Source organism: Carlito syrichta, unplaced genomic scaffold (genome assembly GCF_000164805.1).
Source record: "Carlito syrichta isolate Samal-C Ts95f unplaced genomic scaffold, Tarsius_syrichta-2.0.1 Scaffold314333, whole genome shotgun sequence".
Lineage (NCBI taxonomy): Eukaryota > Metazoa > Chordata > Mammalia > Primates > Tarsiidae > Carlito > Carlito syrichta.
This window is the reverse complement of record NW_007258429.1, coordinates 228,952-253,577: the sequence shown is the minus strand read 5'-3', so window position 1 is coordinate 253,577 and position 24,626 is coordinate 228,952. Positions and strand designations below refer to the sequence as shown.

The window sequence follows — 24,626 nt, the reverse complement described above, 5'->3', positions numbered from 1 at the left end:
CAATCTCTCTCTCTCTCTCAATCTCTCTCTCTCTCTCAATCTCTCTCTCTCTCTCTCTCAATCTCTCTCTCTCTCAATCTCTCTCTCAATCTCTCTCTCTCTCAATCTCTCTCTCTCTCCTATATATATATATATATATATATATACACGTCTTATACTAAGTAAAATACAAGCATTAAATTTATTTGGTTTCTTCTATTATTTAGGCACATGAGAGGAGAATCCATTTCTCAAAGTTTAAATCCCCCCCCCAAAAAAAGTCACAGGCAAAAAAAGATCTGAAAACCTAGTGTTGTCTGCTTTAAGGTTCAGAAAAACGGTGTCCTCACCTCACAACTTTTCTTCCCTTTCTAACTCATCTACCACAGAATTTCCCTTTCCTTCATCATCTTTTCATTTTTTCCTTTTTTGAGTGGGGGTCTTACTCTGTTACTCAGGCTAGAATATCCTGGCTCACTGCTGCCTTGACCTCCCAGGCTCAGGCAATGCTTCCACCCCAGTCTCCTAAGTAGGCTGAGTCTACAGTCACACACCACCACGTCCAGCTGCCTTTTAAATTTTTTGGAGAGATAAGGTTTCGATATGTTGCCCAGGATGGTCTCTAACACCTGGGCTCAAGCAATCCTCTCACCTTGGCCTATCAAAGTGCTGGGATTACAAGGGTGAGCCACTACACCTGTCCATCATTATAGTTCTAACTGGTGAGAAGATCAACCAACTATATTCTTCTTCAGGCTCCTATTTTTTTTTTTGCTGCCATGAGCCTCTTATTTGTATATGTTAGATAGTGAGATAGTGACTCTGACATGTGTGTGTATGTGTGTGTGTGTGTGTGTGTGTATGTTTGTGTGTATGCACACGTATGCATATATATATTATATATTTTATTTTAAAGATGTGGGGTATAAGTCAGGATTAGGTGCATAAGGGGTCTATGTGCAGGTGAAGTTTGGGCCTTCCATTGGTCCTCACTTCTCCTAGTTTAGGATGAGGTATGCTTGTTGATGTTATGTGCTCCCCATTCCTTCTCCTGGCAGTGTCCTGCTATTCCCAATCCCCTTCTTATAAATAAATGTTTAGGGTCCACTTATGAATGAAAATATGTGGCACTTAGTTCTTTGTTTCTGTGAACATCACTTGGTATGACAGACTCTACATCCATCCATGTTGTTTGTCTTTCTTTATGGCTGCATAACTTGTAGATATATTTTTAAATTATATATTATTAGTATTAGTGGTAATAGTAATCTTAGTAATTGTGATCCCTCATATTCTGGGTATATTAGAAAAGCATAGCTTTTTATGCATATAGAATTTCAGGCAAAAAGTTTGTTGCTTTGTTTTAAAAAATGTGGTTTTCTTTATGAGATCAGATTTACAAGTGAGTGTGACAAGTTGCTAAAATCTATTGTAGATTGATACAATTTATTAAAAATTGAACCTGTATTGTGTAACTAAAAGAGAATCTATTTCTTCTGTAATTTTCCCTGATATCAGTGCAGGAAGAGAGGATAGCCTTTATTTTCAAAACTCTAACAAACACTGTCTGCTCCTAATCACCAACTATAGCTCTCCCTTAATATCTTTCAGCGTGACACTCTGTAACTGGCTTTTAAGATTTAGCTTCCAAAGGCTCTGTTATCAGTTTATCCCAATAATTATAGAAGCTCAGATGATGTTTATCTTATTTTTTGTAAGGCCCTCTTTTACTAATGAAAAATCTTTCTTTCAGAGTACAAATAATGCAAGAACAAAGCTCAGATTGACCTGAGTATATTTGGCTTAACACCTTGAAAACTGATAGAAAGTAGCTTCAATTTACAAATCTTTATTCACTAGACATTAATTAAAGGAGGGAACCTAGAATTCTCAGCACTGTCAAAGTCCTTATTGAGTTTGTTGCATCTATGCAATATACTTTTTTGGATTCACCCAAGTCTAACTTTGATTTATGCTTCAGGCTTTTAATATTTTCCTTAGATTATCTCAGTCAACATGGATTTTTATTTAAGGTTATATAAAAGCAATGATGTTTCAGAAGTATCATTATATCAAAAAACAAAATAGAAAACTCTCTGTTGGGAATTGAAAAGCCCTAAGCTAAGGGAGATCCTCTTAGGCTATGTTCCACAGCCTAAGACGATCTCCATGTTTTCTTTAGACTAGAAAGAAGGTTACAAAGAGTGTTTCCTAAATTCTAATATCTTTCCTTTTCTGTTATTGTTTTTCTATAGAAATAACTGTTTAATGTTATATTGTTGTAAGGAGGTTTAAACATATAACATGTTTAATAATGTAGCATATCTGAATTTTGGATATATTTTATTTCCATTGTGAAAGTAGTAGTTGTCCTAAATATCCATTTTCCTCTTTTTCCAGAGTTAAAGAACTATCTCATTTTAGCAGGGCTCTTGGAGGAAGGTGATATTCAGAGTAAAGAGTATTATTTCTCAGTCTTTCTTATAGTTCAGGTATAATTGTATCAAATAAGTAGAGTGTCATGTAATAGCTTGTTAGAACCTTCCGTAAAAGACAACTAGCAGGCCCTTTTGGCCTCTTCCTCTTTCCTAAACTACCTCAATCAGCAACCTACATTAAATTAAAATAAATTCAAATACGGTTATTTACTTTTTCATTCATTCCTTAATATGTAGAGGGCACTCAAGGTTTATATTTTCCTCTGTAGATTCTGGATTCATAGATTTCAGCATGAAATGGTTTTCTATTCATTGGCTTCTCGATAGTTAGTAATATTCTTTTTCATTTTCTTTTTGAACAATGACTGGATTATCAAAAGATAACTAATACAGTCATCTTTTGGTAATTTATTTATAACTATATTGAACTAACTCCAGTTAACATGGTCTGTACTATCTCTACTTTTTAAAAAATTAGTTAAAGCTTTCTTTGCTTTAATTACATGATTCATTTTGGTAAATATTTAATGGACAGTGATCTATTACAGAAGCAAAGAACCAAATATCATGTTTTTGTCTTTTAATAATCCTTTTTTTAGTATAATTATTTTAATGGTTGCATTTAATTCAATTTCAGTCAATCATTTTATAACTTTGTCATTCAATATCTATATTGTTTTCAATGTTATACTATTACATATGCAGTAAACTAATTTTTCTGTATTCTTGTGCAAATATATTAGTAAGGTAAATTTTAGTCAGATAATTACTAAGTCAAAGTTTAGCAACTAGTTCCATTTTTGACATAATTTACAAAGTTCTCTTTTTATGGTCATTTTAGTAATAACTTTATAAACTACTTCAAAACAGGAATCATATCATTGATTTCTTCATGTGTTCTATTACTTAGAAGGTGTTCAATAAATATTTGATACGTATTTATTTTTGTGATTTACTAAATTTTTATTAATTTGTAAATGAAATTTGATTTTATTCACAACTAGGGACAAACAGGATTATATTTAAGCTAGAATTTTAATGATATGGAGAACTTTGTAAAGGTGCTTTTAATGCCATTTGCTTATAAATTTCCATTGATGTTACATGGAATTAGATATAGATAATGAAAATTATAGAATTTCAACCTTGAAGGCCTAATCTTTGGCTTCATTTTTCATGTTTCATCATTTGTGTTTGATCAGAAGATTTCTATAAGTTGTCTTAACTTTAAAATAAAAACAAACAACATTATATTTACATAACAAGGACAAAGAGAGAAATAAAACCATATCTTTTTTACTTTCTATTTTGTATAACTTTGCAGTACCAGCATATGACTTTTGTTCAGATTTTATAAACTAAAATACTCAAAATTTGAGTTGAATACCAGTCATTATTGCTAGCAAAAATGAAATCTGTTGTACACAGCTGTGTTTAAAAGAATGGTATTGTTTATAATGAAATGTTTTACATATTCAGTGTTTTTTGGCAGTTTAGTAGAAATGTTCTCCTTGGAAAAGTTTACACATTTTTTTGAAAATAATTATTGATGTAAAGTGAATTCTAATTGTCAAAATAGACAAATCATTTGTGCACTTATTAAAGCAAAACCATTAAAGAAAAAAGAAAATCTCTTTCAACAGCCAGGTGTATAAAATTATACATAGTCTCAGTAAACCATTATGGCAATATGGCTAAACTACCCCCAATCAAATAGGAAATTTTAAAATAAAATCATGAACTATGTCCAAAAATAAGACTAGAACCTGCCTGGGCTAAATAAGTAAAAAGCATCTTACAAGATTTGAAAAATATGCAAGAACAATTTTTCATGCTCAAGACAAAAACCAACTCATTGATATTTTCAGTGCACTACCGATATTTAACTTTCTTTGTGTTATCATTTATATTGCCCTCTGCACTGATTATGCTTCTGGTGAATTCTATGCAATTGAATCTGAATTACAATGATAATATCACATTTAAAATTTCATAATATAATTGTGTCTATAAAATTTTTTAAATGTTTTCAATAATTTGATGGGAGAGACAAAGTAGTAGCTCTGAAGGCAAACTCTTCACCTGAGTCGTTGCTAATTGATTGTTCTGTGGGAAAACCAACCTAAAGTAACCATCTTTGTTGATGCTTGCTCAGATCAGGTGGACCAAAACAGCAGGAAGTGCCTCTGACAGATTCCAAGACTCAAGTGTCTTCAATGAGACTTTGAGGATTACAAATATTCAGCGACACCAAGGAGGCCGGTATTACTGTAAAGCAGAAAATGGCTTGGGGTCCCCAGCGATAAAGTCAATCAGAGTGGATGTGTACTGTAAGTAAATATCCCAGAAAACTGTGATTAACCTAATATGGATTTCTTCTGTCCGACCACTATGGTTTTCTCTAAAACCAGAGTTCTGTTTAGTTGAGAGTGAAAACTGTGTAAGACGATAGCTTCCTTAACACATTCCTGAAGACATAGTCATTAGACGATTTAATCATTCTAATCATATAATAATAATATATATTCACTATAGAACATTTAGAAACTACATGAATAGGATGACAATAAATATTACTGGTACCACCAGTATATACTTTTAATCTTTATATGTGAATATATGTATATATTTGTATTTTTTCTGAAAAAAGAGTAATTCTGTATGTACTTGTGTTAATTTTACTTAGATGAGAATAAGTTATTTATTTTCTTAAATGCACATCACATAAACAGAGCATTCTGAATTGACTTGTGAATAACCAAACATCTCTGTGGACAGTCTCTTTTTGCTCCAACTTTGTTGAAAGTAACTAGCACCAATCCTGGACAATGTTGAGCCACCATAAAAGTGTTTGTTAATTTATTTTTGCTCTTGGTCTTATTTTCCTACTGTTTGCTCTTGGCAAATATATTTGAAATCTTTTTGCTCTTCTTATTCTTTTCCCCACCAAAACATAGCAAGGGCCTGCATTTAGTTTGGTCTTTTGCAGTGATAGATTTGTCATCTGTCACTCCATTAAGCTTTTACAATTCTCCAGTGTTATCATATAAGGTATTTTTCTTCTCTCCTTACAGTAATTCAGACGTAAATAACAAGGGAAGAATTCTTGTTTTTCTGCCTATCTTCCTTTTTTTCCCCTTCAGTTTCTTTCACTGCAGGTCAGGTGTAGTATATTTAGAAAGAGGTTTACGATTATACACAATCTATTTATCAAAGCTTATGCTGACTCTCATTTAATTATTCAGATAACTGAGTGGATGACAGAGCTACATTTGTGATTCACCTTTCACATTCAGGTACCTGCTTCCCCCCTGGAACGAATGTCAAAGAGAGTCCATAGTCCAATCTCTCCAACATCTTCTAACCCCCGAGGCACGCCCTGGTGTAATTTAGGCACCTCCATGCCACATACCACTCTTTCCCCATCATTATGGGTGCACAGGTTGACCATAGCTATATACTTCCCAACAATAAAATAGCCTCTGGTCCCCCTTTTCATGACCAAATATGTCCACTGGCTTTGTTCACAAATAATTTTAAAGTGAATGAAATTAATTCATTACTTTCATAATATAACTTTCTAGACTACATATCTCTTTTTTTTTTAGTTATTTCAGATCATAAAGTTTTACATAGCTTATGAAGTTCTAAAGTATACATCTTCAATACCTTTAACACAGTTCTAAAAACTAAAGAGTCCTGAAAATGAATGTGTTTGTTTGTTTGTAACTTTTATAAGCAAAACATGCTGTGAGCTAGTGTAGTGGCAAAATTTGACCTGAAATGACTTAAATAGAAAAACAAAAATAAAGAAAAACTTTTCTTTATTTACCCTATTTTGTGTGAATGATCACATGTTTTGCTCAAGAAATGTGTTTGATTACACAGTATAGCCAAAGATGCTGCTGGATGTGTTATATAATAGATAGCACATGTGATATTTATAAAATCTTAAAATGTCTAAAACACATACCCAAAAGGTTTTTGAATACGGGATTGTGAACTTCATTACTACCATGATAAGCTTTATAATTTTTTTTAAATGTATTGCTGGGTTAAAAATTAAATACAAAGGGGAGAAATTCATTTTCAGGGACTTCAGAAAACATTTTTCCTTTTCTTTTTACACAAAGCTTTTTTCAGTGCTCTTTTGCATTATCCCTACTTTTTTCTATCTGTTCACATCTCTTGCTGACCAAAGTGAGTTGTACCTAAGTATCGTAGTTCATATAGCACACCTTAGGAAATAATACCACTGCTGTCTCCAGTTTTCTCAAACACTGTTAGTCTTCTAAGGTTTGACTCATCTTCCATGCAACCATTCCTGAAGGCACTAGCTCTGTTACATTTCTCTCCTTTGACTTCCTTTGGGATTTTTCTCATGCACACTAGACTTGAGAAACACCTTTTTCTATGTTATTTCAGTGATATGTCTCTGTGATGCATACCATATTGAAAAAGTACTTTTTGGTGGCTAGACTTTATTAGAAAGCTGTCTATAATTATGTTATTGGAGAAAATTCTGGACTCTAAATAAATGTGGCATCTTTCTAATATGGGGATTCAGACATACTTTTCAAGTGGTCTATTATTTAATATTTGGATTAATTAATTCCTTTAGATAGTAAACTTTCAAACATGCTTTGAATGGTAAGACTACTTCACAATAAAGACAACTAGACCTATCTAAAGAATCCATGTATTCCAAATATAACCTTGATTGAAGACCAAACTTTTTAGGTTGAAGTATGTTTTTTCTATATGATTCTTTTAAAAATTTAAAATATCTATCTTTGTAAATAAGGACAGGACTAGAATATTAATACTGTGCTTAAATTTGGCAGCATTGGTGTTTAAAATAGAATGATAATGCTTAAGATTCATTTGTGCTTGGATTTTAATTTGATACTGTTGGACTGCTTGATTGAATAGATATTCATCTGTATAAACCATAAGCAACTAAATGACTTTATTTATTTCAAGTACTTTTGCTTTAGCTATTTTAGGAAATTCTAAAACAATAGGAACAATTATTTTTTCTTTGGAGCCTCGATTTTAGAATTGTCCACTGTATTGTAGTTTGGTTTTTTTTCTAACTGATTCCACATGTGGAACTTGGAAACAGAATAAAATAAAAATAAAATACACACAAAACACAAAATCTACAGTGAAGGTTATATTTGCAACACCAAACTGAGGCAGACTATGACTTGGAATTAACAAGAATTACAGTTAATAATGTTAGCATTTATCCTCAACTCCATCGTGGTAGGTTGTCCCTAGAAACTGCCCCATAATATATTAATGTATAATTAATGCATAACATATGTATTAATGCAATGCCATTGGTAATCTTATAGAGTTTCTATAATAGTGAAAATGAATGTCTCTCATTAAACTCTATGTTCTGATATAAATGTCTAGACTTTGGAACTACACGCTGCTTAAAATAAAATTTTGTGGTAATCACTTATTGTTTTGATGAGGAAATTTAGTGTGAGAAAAGGAACATTCTACAATGGTGACTAATATAAAATGAGATAACTTTCTTTAGATAGCTATTTTGAGATTTTTGTAAAACTTTATTGACATTTAGATTCCTTTGAGATTTGTTAGTCTGCCTTGGCAATATATTTATTAATTTATTAGTGTGTTTATTAATCTGCATTGTCTGTAGATAATATATATATATTATATGCAAGATCTGTGATAAAATATATATTTTTCCCACATAATTTTCTAAAATCCTTTAGCATGAAAACTGAGGTATATATGAACTAGCTAATGCATTCTTTACTATTTTAATCAAGAATGCAGTTTGAAAAAATATTATAATATTGCTCCTCAATTTATCGGACCTATAATTTTATTGTGTAAGAATTGTAAAAGCATTCCAAGAGTTCTATGAAATATAATTCCTTAATAAAAGTATTCTTATAGCCTAATAGGTTTCATTATCACACAGTGATTTAATTTTTTTCCCCCAAATCTGATCTGATTTTTTATGCAACTATTTCCGCCCAAAAGTTAATCAGTTGCAATTATTGTTGGGGGAAATAGTTTGTGAGACTTCGAAAACTAACAGTGTTGTGTTTAAGAGAGACATGTAGATTTAGTTTCACTTAATGCTACTATTTTAGACATGCACACTCTTCATGTTTCTCCCTGAAACCATGCTAAAGCAACAGTAAAGGAATAAAACAATAGCAATAAAAAGGCACATATCAATAAAATAGAGTCTATGGGAGAACAGATGACAGACAGAAAAACAATTTTGAAGCCAAAGTATCAGATCAAGGAATGGTCGCTTCTTAGCAAACCAAGAAAGCTCACATCAAGTCTTTCAGTACGGGGGACAGAACTAGGTGATTCATGCTGTAGAACCCTTGAAAATTCAGTAAGTGGAATCATCATTTAGCTCTCAGAATGGTGATGTAATTGAGCGTGAAAACAGAAGCACTGGTCAAAAGTCTACATAAGAAGAGTTACAGCCGGGCTCGGTGGCTCAGCCTGTAATCCCGCGCCTTTGGGAGGCTGAGGACTGAGGAGAGGGGATTGCCTGAGCCCGAGGGTTCAGGATTACCCGCCCGGGCAACTTGGTGAGGCCTCATCTCTACAATAAATCAAAAAATGAGCCGGGCATGGTAGCGCGCGCCTGGAGTTCCAGCTACTCGGAAGGCTGAGGCGGAAGGATCGCCGGGGCCCAGCAGGTGGAGGCTGCGGTGGCCGGGAGCGGCCGCTGCACTCCAGTCTGGGCGACAGTGAGACTCCAACTCAACAACAACAAAAAAGAGTTACACCAGATCTCCTTCTGCGTTTCTGATAGCTCAGTGCTTGACTTCATCCCTTTGCTCCTGCTTACTTTGCTCCTGCTTACGCAAAACAATGGAAATAAATGTTTTTTTCTGAGAAGTTGAATCAGATAAAACTTTGAACTCAGAAATCTGGAGTCACTTAAAAGAAGAGGCAATATACTGTAAAGTCCATGTTATTAAATTAAATTTACATACTAATCTCAATCCCTTCTCACATTTGGACCTGAGAATGCTGGTTATCAGGCTTTAAGCCAGCTAAGCTGGAGGTTGGAGGATTCCTCTCTAAGAAAACTGACAAACCCTAGAAAAAAAGTTTACAAATCCCCAAAACTGGAGGCCTTTCTGAAATATCCCAGCCAATTCATTCACAATGAAGCTTACTATTGATCCATATGGCTACCGATAAGCTATTTTGTTAACTGATTCTTAGGTGTACCAGCTACCCAGACATTTAAGATAATCTTCTAACATACAAGAGAGAGTCCAAAACAAAGAATGGGAGAAAGAATTCAAGAAACAAGGAAAATGCTGGAGGCTAAGACAGAAAGCAAAACAGAATTATCAATATTTAAGATTAGTATTCTCAGAAAAAAAGAGAAATGGTGCATTCAGGTACTAAGAACAAGAGAATATAAACAAGGGGATTTCAGAGAACATAAAAGAGTTGTTAAAATATTTAAAATTATAGCCTAAAAATCCATGGAAGCACTGAAAAATAAACTTAAAATATTAAAGAGAGTAAAACAGAATTTAACAATCAAATGGATACTACATAAAAAAAGATGAGAAAATTAGAGAATTAATCAAGCTGATCCAACATTTGAATAATAAGAATTCCAGACAGAAAAAATCAAAGTGAAGAAATTATTTCTTGCTTAAAATAAGAATTTCTCATAATTGTTGGTTTTAATTAGAATGGTACCAGTGAGTGTCTAGCATAATGGAGTAAATATAATCCACACCAAAGCTCATAAAAATATGCAATATTTAAACATTAGGAAAAAATAATGATTTTTAAAGTTCCCAAAGAGTTTTATTTTTTCCAAAATGGTCACATATAAAAAATTAGAAAACAAAATGGCACAATTCTTCTTAGTAGAAATCTGGAAGCTAGAAGACAATTGAGTAAATGTTTGAAATTCTGAAGGAAAATTATTTTAACTAGAATTTTCATCCTAGCAGAAAATTTTTTAAAACCAAAAAGACATTTTTAGACCTATACAATTTCAATTTTAAAAATCTTATGAACTCTTTTTGAGAACACTACTTTTATAATGAAATCATGTCCTTTGCACTAAGGTAGATGCTACTGGAGGCCATTATTCTAAGCAAAGTAATACAAACACAGAAAAACAAATACTGCATGTACTCACTAATAAGTGAGAGCTAATCACCTGGTTACATGTGGACATAAAGATGGGAACAACATACACTGGAGACTCCTAAAGTGAGGAGGAAAGCAAGGGTTGAAAAAAACCTATTGGGAGTTATGCTTATTTGGGTGACATGTCCAGTAGAAGCCCAAACCTCACCATCATGCAATATACCTATGTAGCAAAACATGTATGTATTCCCTGAATCTAAAATAATAATAATAAAAAAAACCTTATTCCTCCCAGACTAGGAAGTGAATTAAAAGAAAGAAAGAAAGAAAGAAATACAATCCAAACAATACTAGATTATGTATAGAAAAGTATTGAAAAGAATCTCAGGATGATAATGATGCAGGGCTCCCATGACAAAAGATATTCATTAGGTTTCAAAAGCAACCAGGGCAGAATGAATCTGGAAGAATGAGGTGCCATGAAAAATGTCTTTTAGAAAGAGATGCAAGTGGCAGGTTACCTGATGCTTCAGGGGAGGATTTTACACTTCTCATCGAAAACTCCATAATATGCTCCACAAGTGCAAACAAAATCAAGTCTACAAAACATGGGTATTACTAATGGATGTTATAGAAAATTAAATGTAATCAAAACATACTACAAGGTTCAACTGTAAAGAATACTTGCATTGATGGGAGGAAGAGAAGATAGCGTAGCCAGTCGGACTGCACAAGCGCCTGTGTGAGTGAATGTATTGACAAACTTGCATATCTGTCTGTCTGTCTGTAAGTGGGTGTGTGGGAGGCTGACTGAGTGGGGACTCGGGAGCAAGTGGCCAGGGCTTTCCTGTTGAAGATTCTCATGCCACAGCTGCTCTGCTTGGATACTAGTGCTTCCCGGAATGCAGAAGCTGAGTGCCATTTTCTAAAATCAGTGAAGCTTTTCCCAGGAATAAGCCACTGGAGTGACTGTCACTTTCACCACCACAGTGCCAGGCAATACACTGGTAGTGAGGGCCATGGAGGAAGCACAGTGATGGAGCCAGAGGCAGAGTCCTGAGGAAGTAGTGGGGAGAGGCCACCCCAATCCTGGACTCATTAACACTGCCAGCAGCACCAGGCTAGGCTACAAGGCCCTGCCATCGGGACCTGAGATCATACTTTCTGGGGAGGGAGGTATCTTTCCCAACCCCCATTTGTGGCAGGAACAGCAGACTGTAGAGAAACTGAGCAGGCACTCCAGAGCCTGGGCCGAGAAGTGCTCCATGACTGACTCTACACAACAGTAGACCTGCATCTTAAGACCACAGGGTGATCTCTGCATTGCTTTGGGGTTGCTTTTTGTAACCTCAGAGAATATTACCTGCAGTGCACAAACCCTATTGGGTAGCAGTGACTGTGGAGCCCCAGATGATCCACCCTCTCCCCTGCCTTGAGCTAGCTGCTGGATGGTCGACACATAGGGCAGATCTGACCAAGAAGGAGGCTGGTGGGTGCCTAACTGACTCCTGCACCCCCCACCCTTAGCAATGAGCAAAAGAGATTAGAAGGGCAGGGCAGAGGTCAGAGGCCCCATTCCCTTGCTGTGAACTGGAGGCCCTGGGAGCTGTGACCATGCTGGGAGAAGAAGGAAGGGGGAGAGACCCAGAAGACTCTGAGTCAAGTTATACCACCCATCTACACAACCGTAGGCACAGACCAGCTATCAATTGCAGGAAGCAGGAGGTGATGATTCTAACATCTTAAGTTTCAACAGTAAAGAGGGAACCTGATTCTAACATCTTAAGTTTCAACAGCAGAGAGGGAACCTGTAACAGATTTGCAGTCACAGAATCTGTCACAAGGAGGAAATTCTCCCCAAAAAGATATATTAAAGCTGAGAACTCTCTATCCTCAGGTTTTATAGGTTTTGGTTGGTTTGTTGGTTGGTTTCCTCTTTTCTTTTCTCCTTCTATTTCTTTCTCTGTGGGTTTTTTTTGTTTTTGCTTTTGTTTTTAAGTTGGAGGCTGATTCTGGCACCCAGGCTGGAGTGCAGTGGCATGCTCCCAGCCACCAAAGCCTCGCCCTGCTGGACTCTGGCAATCCTTCTGCATCAGCCTTCCAAGTAGCCAGAACTACGTACCACGCCCAGCTAATTTTTGATTTATTGTAGAGACGAGGTCTCACCAAATTGCCTGGGTGGGTCTTGAACCCGTGGGCTCAGACAATCCACTCGCCTTGGCCTCTCAAAGTGCTGGGATTGCAGGCTGAGCCATGAGCCTGGCCTCTCTGTGGGTTTTTTTTTTTTTTAATCTTTCTTCTTTGTTCCTTTTTCTCTCTCCTTCTTCCCTCTCTTTTCTCTCTTATACCCTCTCTTGGACTTGGGGGCTACACAAGTATACCAATTGTAAGGTCATTTTGTGTGGAGACAGAGAGCAAGTACCAGCTGGCCTGTTCCCCAGATAGTAAGCATTGTGACCCATCAGTAGGTTCTGAATCCTTGTGTCTCCTCCCCCAACCCTTAGTGAGTGCTCAAAATTGTAAAGAGATAACACAGCACCCCATCCACTCCCCAGCCTTATTTCATAATTGAACAAACCTGGAACTCTGGCTCAGGAAAGGACAGTCCTTGTGTCTCCTCCCCCAACCCTTAGTGAGTGCTCAAAATTGTAAAGAGATAACACAGCACCCCACCCACTCCCCAGCCTTATTTCATAATTGAACAAACCTGGAACTCTGGCTCAGGAAAGGACAGAAGGTAGAAAAAATATCAGAAATGATTGCTTCTCCATTTCCCACTGAGCAATGGAATTAAAGAGAAAGGTAAAAGAACTGCTAAAAATGAAGAAAAATCAATGAAAAATCACTGGTAACCTTCAGAGCCCCAACAAAGAGTCAGTGCCTAAAAGAACAGCGACTGGAGCACAAATAATGGCTATCTCCATGAATGATGGTAACCAGAATATACTTACAGAGACAAGAGAATTGGATAGAATGAATCAAAATCAAGAAATGCAAGGAATAAAACGAAATAAAATTGCAACAGAGTTGGACAGACTCAAGAAAGCATATTTAGAAAGAAAAGAAAAATCTCCAAGAAATAAATAACAAACTGACAAGCATGGGAAGCAGAATTGACCAAGCAGAAGAAAGAATGTCAGAGCTGGATGTTCAAAATATGAAACCATTCCAACTATTAAAAATATAGAAGAAAACTTAAGAAGAAAAACTCTCTTGATTTTATCAAGAAACCAAACCTACATCTGATTTAAATACCTGAATTAGAAAGAGAAATGGAAAACACCTTGGAGCAAACATTCCATGAGGTCATTCAAGAAAAACTTTTCTCATCTGGCCAGAGAGAAGACTATACAAACACAAGAGTTTCAGATAACCCCTGTAAGACATCTTATGAGAAGACCAATCCCTAGACATTAGCAATTCACCAAAGAAAGTAGGTATAAAAGAAGAAATCCTAAAGGCAGCAAGGGACAAAGGTCAGACTATCTACCAGGGGAAACCAATACTTCACAAGATCACAAACAAACACAGAATCAGCAAAACACACAGCACACCTGCAAAAATCAAAACACATATGTTAACACAAATGCTAAAAAAACCAAAACAGCCTAAAAGAGCCTTAAGGTAAGAACAAACTCTCACATATCAATAATCAGTCTAAACATATGAATAGACTAAATGTACCACTGAAAAGACATAGAATAGCAAACTGGAAGAAAAAAAAAAGACCCAGTAAAGGTAAAGGTACCTTCTGTGTTTGTTGGGTAGAATGTTCTGTAGGTATCTGTTTAGACCATTTGATCAAGCATCATGCTGTGGTTCCAGATCTCTTTGTTGATTTTTTTGCCTCAGTGATCTATCTAGGGTTGTTGGTAGGGTATTTAAGTCCCCAGCTATGTTAGTGTAAGGGTCAATATATTATTTTAGTGTACTTAATAGTTGTTTAGAACAAATATTTCTTGTTGATGAATTGAACCTTTTATCATTATGTAGCATTCTTCAATATCTTTTTAAATTTTTGATAGCTAAAGGTTTTGTCTGTTATTAAGATCATAACTCCTGCCTTTTTTTGTGATTTGTCCGCCTGAAAATTTTTTTTCCATACCCTAATTTTGAGTCTATAAGCATCCTTTGTAGTGAGCTGTGTTTCCTGGAGGCAGCAGATTATTTGGTTGCTTTTTTAAAAAATTCAGTTTGCCATTCTGTGTCTTTTCAATGGTGCATATAGTCCATTCATGATCAGACTCATTATTGATATGTGAGAGTTTGTCCTTATCATACAGCCTTCACAGACTTTTTTTTTTTTTTTTGGTTTTGTATTCATGTATGTGTGTCTTGATTTTTGTAGGTATGCTGTATGTTCTGCTACTTCTGTGTTTGTTTGTGATCTTGTGAAGTATATGGCCTTTCTTTTGTTTCTTTTTTCTTCTATGCACAGCACCTTTTAAGCATCTCCTGTAGAGCTGGTCTAGAAGGAGCATATTATCTTAGGGATTGACTATCTGGGAAGGATTTTAATTCTCCATCGCTGATGAATCTTAGCTTGGCTGGGTAGTCAATTCTTGGTTGAAATTGTTTATCTTATGGAACATTACAGATTGAGGTCCAATCCCTTCTGGCTGTCATTGGTTCTATGGATAAGTCTGCAGCATTTCTGATTGGTTTCCCCTGGTAAATAGTCTGACCTTTGTCCTCTGCTGCCTTAAGGATTTTTTCTTTTATACCTACTTTGTGTACATTCCACTCATTCTTTGTGTACATTCTACTCATCACCACGTGGAACATACTCCAAGATTGACCACATGCTCGGCCATAAACAAATTACATAAGACGGAAATACAGCCATGTACCTTCTCAGACCACAGTGGAATAAAAATAATTGTCACCACTAACAAATTTCCCCCTAAACTGACAAAGACATGGACACTAAACAGCATGGTACTGAACAACTCCTGGGTCAACACAGAAATGATAAGATTCCTAGAAACAAATGAAAACATCTTATGAAAACCTATGGCATGCCATGAAATCAGTATTAAGAGGGGGAATTTATGTCTCTATGAACACGTATCAAGAAAATAGAAAGATCAAAGTTCAACAGCCTAAATGTAAGACCACCAAAACCCTAACTTCAGCAGAAGAATCCAGATCACCAAAGTAAAAGACCAAATATGGAACATGGAAGATACAAATTTCAAAGAGAAAAAAAATCAATGAAACAAAAACCTGGTTCTTTGAAAAGATACTGATGGACCCCTGCTGAAGATTGAAACAGAACCCCTACCTATCACCATGCACAAAAATCAACTCCAAATGGATCAAAGACCTGAACGTAAAACCTCAAATTATTAGAACCTTAGAAAACACAGGAGATATTTTTATGGAAATTGGAATAGGTTACCAATTCCTGATCAGAACCCCAAAAACCCATGCCATAAGAGATAAGATAGACAAGTGGGACCTCATCAAACTGAAAAGCTTCAGCAAATAAAAGAACCCATCAAGACATCAAGAGAGTGGGGAGACAGCTCACATAATGGGAGAAAATATTTGTTGACTGTATATCTGACAAAGGCCTAACATCCAGGATCTACAGGGAACTCAAATACGCTGAAAGGAAAAAAACAAACAAACAAAAAAAACAGACAGCCCCATTAAAAAGTGGGCAAAATATATGAATAGACACTTATCAAAAGAAGACATACAAGAAGCCAAAAGATATATGAAAAAATCTCACCCTCATTAATCATCAAAGAAATGCAAATTAAAACCAAACTGAGATACCACCTAACTCCAGTCAGGATGACCATCATCAATAACTCAAAAAACAACAGAAGCTGGAGAGAGTGTGGCGAAAAAGGAATGCCTGAACACTGTTGGTGGGAGTGTAAACTAGTACAACCTCTGTGGAAAATAGTGTGGTGATTCCTAAAAAAATCTAAAACTTGACCTTCCACATGACCTGGCAATCCCCCTTCTAGGAATGTACTCAGAGGAACTCAAATCATTCCATAAAAAGGATATCTTACACACACCTGTGTATTGCAGTAGTATTCACAATAGCAAAAACATGGATCCAACTATGCTACCCACTGAAAGTGGACTGGATTAAAAAGAAATACATGATGGAATATTATACAGCCATAAAGAATGACAAACATATGAACTTTGCAGCAACTTGGATGGATTAAGAGTTTATAATCAGTGATTTATCACAGAAACAAATAATTGAGTACCACATGTTCTCATTCATAAGTGGACGCTGAACGTTAATAATAACACTATAAGAAAGGGATTGACAGTAGCAGGAAACTGCTAAGGGGAGGGAGGGGTGGTTGTACAACAACGATAAGGGTACCTGATCTCAAACAAGGCGATGTGGGGACCAAAGTGAAGCCCCCACTTTGCCTAAATGTTGACCATTTCTGCACCTAATCCTGAATTTTACCCCACATCTTTAAAACAAAATAAAATAAAATCATCTTTACAAAAAAGAATGCATCATTAGAATAAAAACAATTGATTTAGTCACAAACATGATGTAAATTCTTGGAGGATAGGAGAGAGTATAAGAGAGTTTAAAACTTCTTTTCAACAGGAAGAAATGAGTAAGACAACGTGAACGTGAAAAAAAAATCTATAACTAGAAGTTAAACACACATGAAGAAAAAAATCTTATTATAAATAGCTAAGAGAGGCATTAGAAAAGGTTGCTTCTGGGTACTGGAAATATCTAAGGTTGTTTGATATATAATTATTTGACTTTTAAAACTGTAAGCATGCATAGTTTGATTTTTTAAATTAATAAAATATAGATTTGAAGATTGTACCTTCGAGGATCTTGTTATTAAGCTGCCTGAAGTCAAAACTTATTTCATTCCAAATTTTAGCTAAAGATCATTATCAATTCCAAAACTTAAAGCTAGATTTATACTCATACTTTCAATTATTCATAAGAATTGACAGTCCTTGATATTTGACACCAAATAAAATTGACTAAAAATGTATCATCTCATAAGGAAAGGATGGGTAATGGCATGGGGAATGCTGATGTCACATTCTGATAACTCAATTTTTCCCTAAACTTTTTATAATAAAACACTTTCAGATTATTTTGCACTGCTATTCATTTAAATGTTGTTAAGATCAAGGTATTGTAAAAATGACATTGACTCATCTTCATTTAGCAAGTATTTGGGTGACTATTCAAAATATAGCTCCATTGAGTTTTGTCACGCATAAAAAGGAATTTATTAAATCATTTGTACTTTCAAAGTGAGAAAGTGAAAATTTAAATTTATTTAAATGGAATACAAATAGTAAGCAATAAAGTTAATTACATAAATTATGCCACACAACAGTGACTGATGTGGTAATGGCAGAGAAAATATATTGCTAGATGTAAAAGGTTACTGGGGCCTCTTACCATGAAAGAAGCAGGATTTACATAGCAGTGTGAAGGATGACTTTTGAAAGACAATTCTCTAAGGCATTTTTACATGTCTTTTGACAGCTTCTGTCTTGAACTCTCTTTTTAAAGGATGTTTGTGTCTGCCTTCAGGAAAGGGGGCAGGTGTGTTTCCTGAGCAGGGTAGTAAATATGTCTACCTCAGGAGCAAAGATTGAGCAGGTTTTGTTTTTTGTTGTTTATTAGATAATGTAGTTTATTTAGAAAGTAAATTAGAGAGGGAGCAAGGTGGGGTGGGAAGAGAGAGAGAGAGAGAGGAGAGGAGATTTCCTTCCCCAAGGTAGGGAAGGAGGCCAAAATCAGGAAACATGGCGGTGACCATAGGTCAGAGAACACGTGGCCACACCAGAGTCTAGTAAAGCAATGGAGGCTAGCTGCTCAGGTTTGAATGCTTTTAAACATTCCCCTTGATGGGGAGAAGGTCATTATAGTGATTGGGTGGAGGTCTGCTCCATATCATCATGAAGAGGCAGGTAAGCACAGGTAATGACATCAGGTGATGGACAGTAGGCAGATGGGTATGTTAGTCACATGATTGCTGCCATGGTGGTGGGGTCTGTCTTTCACAAAGGTCATGAAGGACTGATTAGGTTAAACTGGGTCCTATAGGTGGAGGCAAATACCTGAAATAGAAAAGCTAATTAGTAACAAGCTGGGGAGGGTGTTGGAAAAAGAGTTGCTTTGGGCAGTTTTCTAACAGGATCTTTATAAGATGAGGGCTTCCTGAACTCAAGATTCCGTAGCTGTCTCACAAACAACTGTGTGCACGGCATTGACTTGGAAAATAGCAGGGAACAAGGACCCCGTTAAAACATGAAGCTTGCACTTTCATCTGAGACTTCTATAATCAAGTATTTTATCTCTGACCCGGGAGTTCGTGTGTTCTGCCAGCATCGATGAAACATGCAGGCTAACATCTTAGCTAGGAGGTAGGGAAAATATCAGACCACTCACAGTTCTTGAGAAAATAGGGTTGAAATAAGTAGAAGAAAAGGGCAAAGGTATCTCTGAATGGGTGAGAAGGGAGAATAAACCAACAATCTTTTGAGAATAGTCCTTTAGATGATGGGTTTGGAGGAGGAGTGAAAACTTAGTTGGAAAGATGGACTGTTAAATTGTGCTGAACTTTCACTACTAGTGTTTATATAGCATATGAATGATGATCTACCATTAATATAAGATGTAAACTAAAAAAAATGGTAATTTTATAACTGCAGAATTACTGGTGAGAGTCAGCATTCTCCTAATACTGATATTACTCCATTCACCCTTTCTTAGAAGCCATGACCACTCATTGTGAACTTCATGATCCATCTTTGGAGGAAGAGACAGAATATTCTGGAAAGAAAAAGAGTAGGTTCACAAAATTTTGAAGTTCTCATTCCCAATATTATTTGTTACCTTAAGATTTTTGAGTACCCGGAGGAACTCAAATCTTTCTCTGAAATAGACACCTTCATATGCATGTTTATTGCAGCACTATTCACAATAGCAAAAACATGGATCCAACCGTGCTGCCCACTGAAACTGGACTGGATTTAAAAATGTGGTACATATACACAATGGAATATTACACAGCCATAAAGAAGAACAAACATATGGACTTCTCAGCAACTTGGATGAATTTAGAGTCTACCATACTCAGTGACTTATCACAGAAACAAATGACAGAGTAACACATGTTTTCACTTATAAGCATACCCTGAACATTTACCATAATACTATAAGAAAAGGATTGGCAGTAGCGGGATACTGCCAAGGTGGGGGGGGGTGGGCACATAATATAAAAAAGGGTACCTGATCTCAAACCAGGCAAAGTGGGAACCAAAGGGAGACCTAAACTTTGCTTGTGTGATGTCTACTTTTATACCTAATCCTGAATTGTACCCCACATCTTTAAAATAAAAAAAATTCTTGGGAACATTTAAACATTTTTCCAAGAACATATTCACAAAATTCTTTCACTTATTCTCAGCCATGACTGTGTTTCTCACAGGGTAATAGAGGTCATATAACTTTAAAGGTTAGGATTTGATTAAAATTTATTTTTAATTCAAAAAGAAATTAGATTCAGAGGCATTAGCTTAATAAGTTTTTATGTGTGCAGACACTACTCACACCTGAGACAAATCTTTTTCAATATCCATTAAACATTTTGTAAGCATTCTTATTTCTAAAACATAACCCCCACTTTAATTTCACTTAGGTAGATTGCTGCATTTCATTATGCTCAGAACAAACGGTGATATTTTTATCCTCTTCTGTTAGATAAATCCATTACACTTTCACCTGAAAAATTAGTGGGAGTTCAGGATGACATGTTATCAGTTTATTCCACAGATGCAATTTACCTATATTAGAAGGAAAAATTATCAATTGCACAGTTACACATATCTGACCACAATTTTTTTTTTTACTTTTATTGGAAGCATCAACATGATTTCTGGACAGAAAAGTATAGAAAAAGGGATTGTAAAACTAATGGAAATGCTTGAAATGTGGCAAACACTGTAAGGAAAATTAATGCCTTAAGTAAATTTCATTAAACATCATTTTCTTACCCACCACTCATCCTCCCAAAACATCAGGCTTAGATTTAGAAGGTCTTAATCATGTTTGATGTGGCAATTATAATGCTTATTAAAATGGGTTGCTATCACGGTAATTACCCTATTAATGAAATTTAGAATGGGATTTTTCAGTTTTTTGAATGTCACAGATAAAGAGTGCTCATCATCAGTTTTATTTACCAGTAGGACACACAACCTAACAGTCATTTCCTATTAGAGTTCCTATTAAAATACTCTAATACTATTAGAGTTCCTAATAAAAGAGCCTAGTTCAAAGACTCTATTTCATACCTGTTTGTGATTTCTTATTTGGAAGACATTAGAGAAAAATTACTTTTAGATCAGTTTCTTTAGAACTGATTATTATCCGTGATTCTTTAGAAACTGATTATTATCCGTTGACAAGAGGTCAAATGCACCCTCTTAAAATGTATTCACAGAACACCTACTGGAATCCTTGCTGCATTTCACAGGTACACAATCCGAATGGCAGCCAATAGCTTTCCCTCAGTTGCTCTGCCCCTGTTCCTACTGCCTTTAGGTGGCTGTGCTCACTCTACCTGAGTCTGAAGTCATTCTACGAGGCTTTGGCACTGGAGGCCCTGGAAGTCCATTTCCAATGTGAGTCTGTTAGTTTACAATGTTAACGGATGACGTGCTTATCTGTGAAACATTCTGCGAGGAGCTGTGGTGAGAGAGAAAGCAAAAATACAAGGTCTTTGCCCAGAAGAAGTTTATAATCAGTTGGGGATTTAAAAAATGGACTTTAGAAAAAAAGAGTTTGGTTAAAAATAAGATGAGTGAGTCTAAAAAATTAGTTTGCATATTAAAAGTACCAAGGGGCCGGGCTCAGTGGCTCAGCCTGTAATCCTGCCCCTTTGGGAGGCTGAGGTGAGTGGATTGCCTGAGCCCGCGGGTTCGAGACCCGCCTGGGCGGCAAGACCACATCTCTACAATAAATCAAAAAATCAGCCAGGCGTGGTAGCGTGCGCCTGTAATTCCAGCTACTTGGAAGGCTGAAGCGGAAGGATCGCTGGAGCCCAGCAGGTGGAGGCTGCAGTGGCCGGGAGTGAGACTCCAATTCAAAAAAAAAAAAAAAAAAAAAAAGTACTAAGGGAATGGTGATACTAAAGATGACATTAATTAGAAATTCCTCTCGCTACATATTAAATAATTTTTTAATGGATATAATGATTACACCGTGTGCTTTTAATTTCTAGATTGTTGTTTGGGTAAAAACTATTCATTCTGGAACAAAGAGAAAGATTGCAAAGATTTTCATAAAGAGTGAAAGGCTATTGTAATTCGTATTTTTGTTCTTATCGTTACCAACTGAGAAAAAAAGGTGCTGTCATCTAAATCCAGCAATGGTTCTCTCTCATGTAAAAATCATTTACAGACTTTATCTGTTATTTAAAAGAGGTAAATACATTGTTTAAACTGAACAAAGGGCCTTTAAAAACATTGACCATAGACTGTGTGGGATTCCATAGTCGAAGTTTAAATGGCAGGTAAATGCTTCTGCTGAATTAGTAGGAGACTGACATTCAGTGTTCTGATTTCCAGTACATTCATGAAACATCTGAATCTATAGTTCTCCCTGAGGCAAGGTCTATTACTGTCAACTTTGGATTGCATACACATTTCATTAGGAAAAAAGAAAAAAAATAGGCAAAGGAATATAATTTGTACAAATAAAGTGAGCAAATAAAATGGTTTGAATCTAAAAACTATGTGAGGATGCTTAATGTGATTTTTTAAAAATGTGTTTTTAAACCTGGTGATTCTGAGTCACACAGAGGATAAAGTAAAAGTTTGAATAGTGAATTATTACTTACTTACATATTAGCACTTGAGGCCATTACGTAGCTCACACTTTCTCTCATTTTTTTAGAATGCATTATACTATCTAATTTAAATTTATAACCATCACAAGAAAATCTGACAACTTCTCTTTTTGCAGTTTGGTCTACACCATAAGTCAGATCAAACCATTTGAAATAGTAATTGTTGACAAGCTTTATGGAATCAGTTGAAACGATTCTCGTAGAGAATAAAAAAGCCATTAGATTTACACAAGATAATAAGCTCTTTAAAATTAAAATGATTTCTGCCTCCAACTTTAGGCAAGAGTTTATTTCTTTTTCCCTTTGACAATTGAAGGAAATGATTCTTGCCAAGGATATCAGAGAAGACATCTGACCTTGCCTCAATACCTTATATTTTCAAAATCTTACTCTGTTCTCTTTTGATAGAGGGGAAAATTTAATATGTTTTAGTTTCTGACACATACTGGTGTGATTGAACATAAAATACTAAAGTAGCTGAGAAGTAGCTTCTTTTCAACCTCTTAAAGTGGAAGTGAAGTGAAAAAGTCTACACCCTTCTAGAGGGCACTGCAGTGTTTTGATTCATGATCACTTGAGTTTATCACCTGGCTTAGAATATAAAAATCAATGTTTCATGAGTTAACACTGAGGCAGATATGCAATCAAGACATCCAGATGGCTGTGAAGGAAGAAAATGAAAGGGTTTGTTTAATTTCAAACATTTTTAGGTGTCCATCCCTAAGAACTATATTCTAAATGTAGAAGTGAACGTGTAAAGAAAGCCTTTTAGAAACGTTTTCAAGTTTTCAGAATGAGCTAAAATAGAGAAAGGGTAACAGATTCTATTTTTTAATCCGATTTCCATGACTTATTCTAGACTCTTCTTACTTCACACCTGGCTCCTGCAAAAGTCTCCCAGCAGACCCCTCCTACTGTAACAGTTTTCTCCTTAAATTTATTCGGCATATTATTGCCAGTTCAGCCTCCTTAAATTTAATATTCACCATAGTACTTGTCACTAAAAATTTATATTTGTTCTGTAGTTTTTATTAATAAAATTCCAAGTTATTCTGTTTATGTTTTTCTTCTGTTCTGTTGAAATTTAATCCCGCATCCTTCCAAAGCAACATCCTCCAACCTCATCTCTTTCCCCCCCACCTTCTACCATCTTCTTGACCCCCATATTCTAGCTGTCCTGGCCCTGTCGTGCCACATGGGTAATCACACTCAACTTCTGAGGTATATACTTTCAAAAGTAAAGTTACAATTCCCAGAAGAGGAGATGACTGAATTTCTTCTCCAGATTGTCTTCCTTTTGTGATTTATGCTGTATCCTGCTCTCCACTGTTCCATCCAGTTTCCAAATCTTCCCTAACCTTTAAGGTTCCTTGCTGACTTGTATGAGCTCTTTCTTCATCTCCTCTCCTGGGATTTATAACTTTACCTTCAAAAAGTTATGCCTCAGAAATTGAGTGTGATTACCAGCTTCTTTATGTTACTTTTCCACAATTCATTTTGTAAAGCCTTGAGGTCATTTCAGGATTCAGAGTTTTTCTGATTTTAGAGGATTGTACAGGTTTTTGTTTGTTTTTTGGTAACATCATCAGAAAGATCTGGGGTGCCACTTCATCATAAGAAACATTAAAATTATTCAGTTACATTCATACACTGAGTCATGTCACACATCAAGTTGGATACATGAAAGGCTACATCACTGAAGGTAGCAGTGCTTGTTATCAAAAGAGCCACAGTCATGCCAAGTATGCTTCCAAATGGATTATGGAAAAACTTTCTTTTTTCAGAGGTTTCAAAGTAAAGAATTCTACAGAAGGAATTGTATATGAAACACTGTAGACGTGTATTAATAGTTATTTTGTATATTTACAGAGTTCTGCAATGATTATTTGTTCTTATAAAGATCTTGTAAACTCCTGGAGAGCAGAGATCACCTTGTGTCATTTTTATAATAGTATATATTTCTATTTGAATGCCCAGCTCAGTAATGAACTTACAGTAGGGTATAAGAAATGTATCAGTTAATTACTGAAGTGTATTTGGAGGTAAAATCAAACTGCTTCCTTACTTCTTCTTTTGTTATGCTTTTCTTTCTTTTTTTTTTTTTTTTTGAGTTGGAGTCTCACTCTGTCTCCCAGACTGGAGTGCAGTGGCCGCTCCCGGCCACCGCAGCCTCGACCTGCTGGGC

The 24,626-nt window shown here is 35.6% G+C and overlaps 1 protein-coding gene across 1 annotated transcript in view; it reads left to right on the top strand.

The window, feature by feature from the left end:
* The window catches only part of LOC103273992 (MAM domain-containing glycosylphosphatidylinositol anchor protein 2-like), a 647,680-nt gene that overhangs the window by 454,299 nt on the left and 168,755 nt on the right, over positions 1–24,626 (top strand). The window contains exon 3 of the mRNA XM_008071450.2: positions 4,573–4,747. Within this exon, the coding sequence (XP_008069641.1) occupies positions 4,573–4,747 (175 nt within the window). The remainder of the gene's footprint in view (positions 1–4,572; positions 4,748–24,626) is intronic.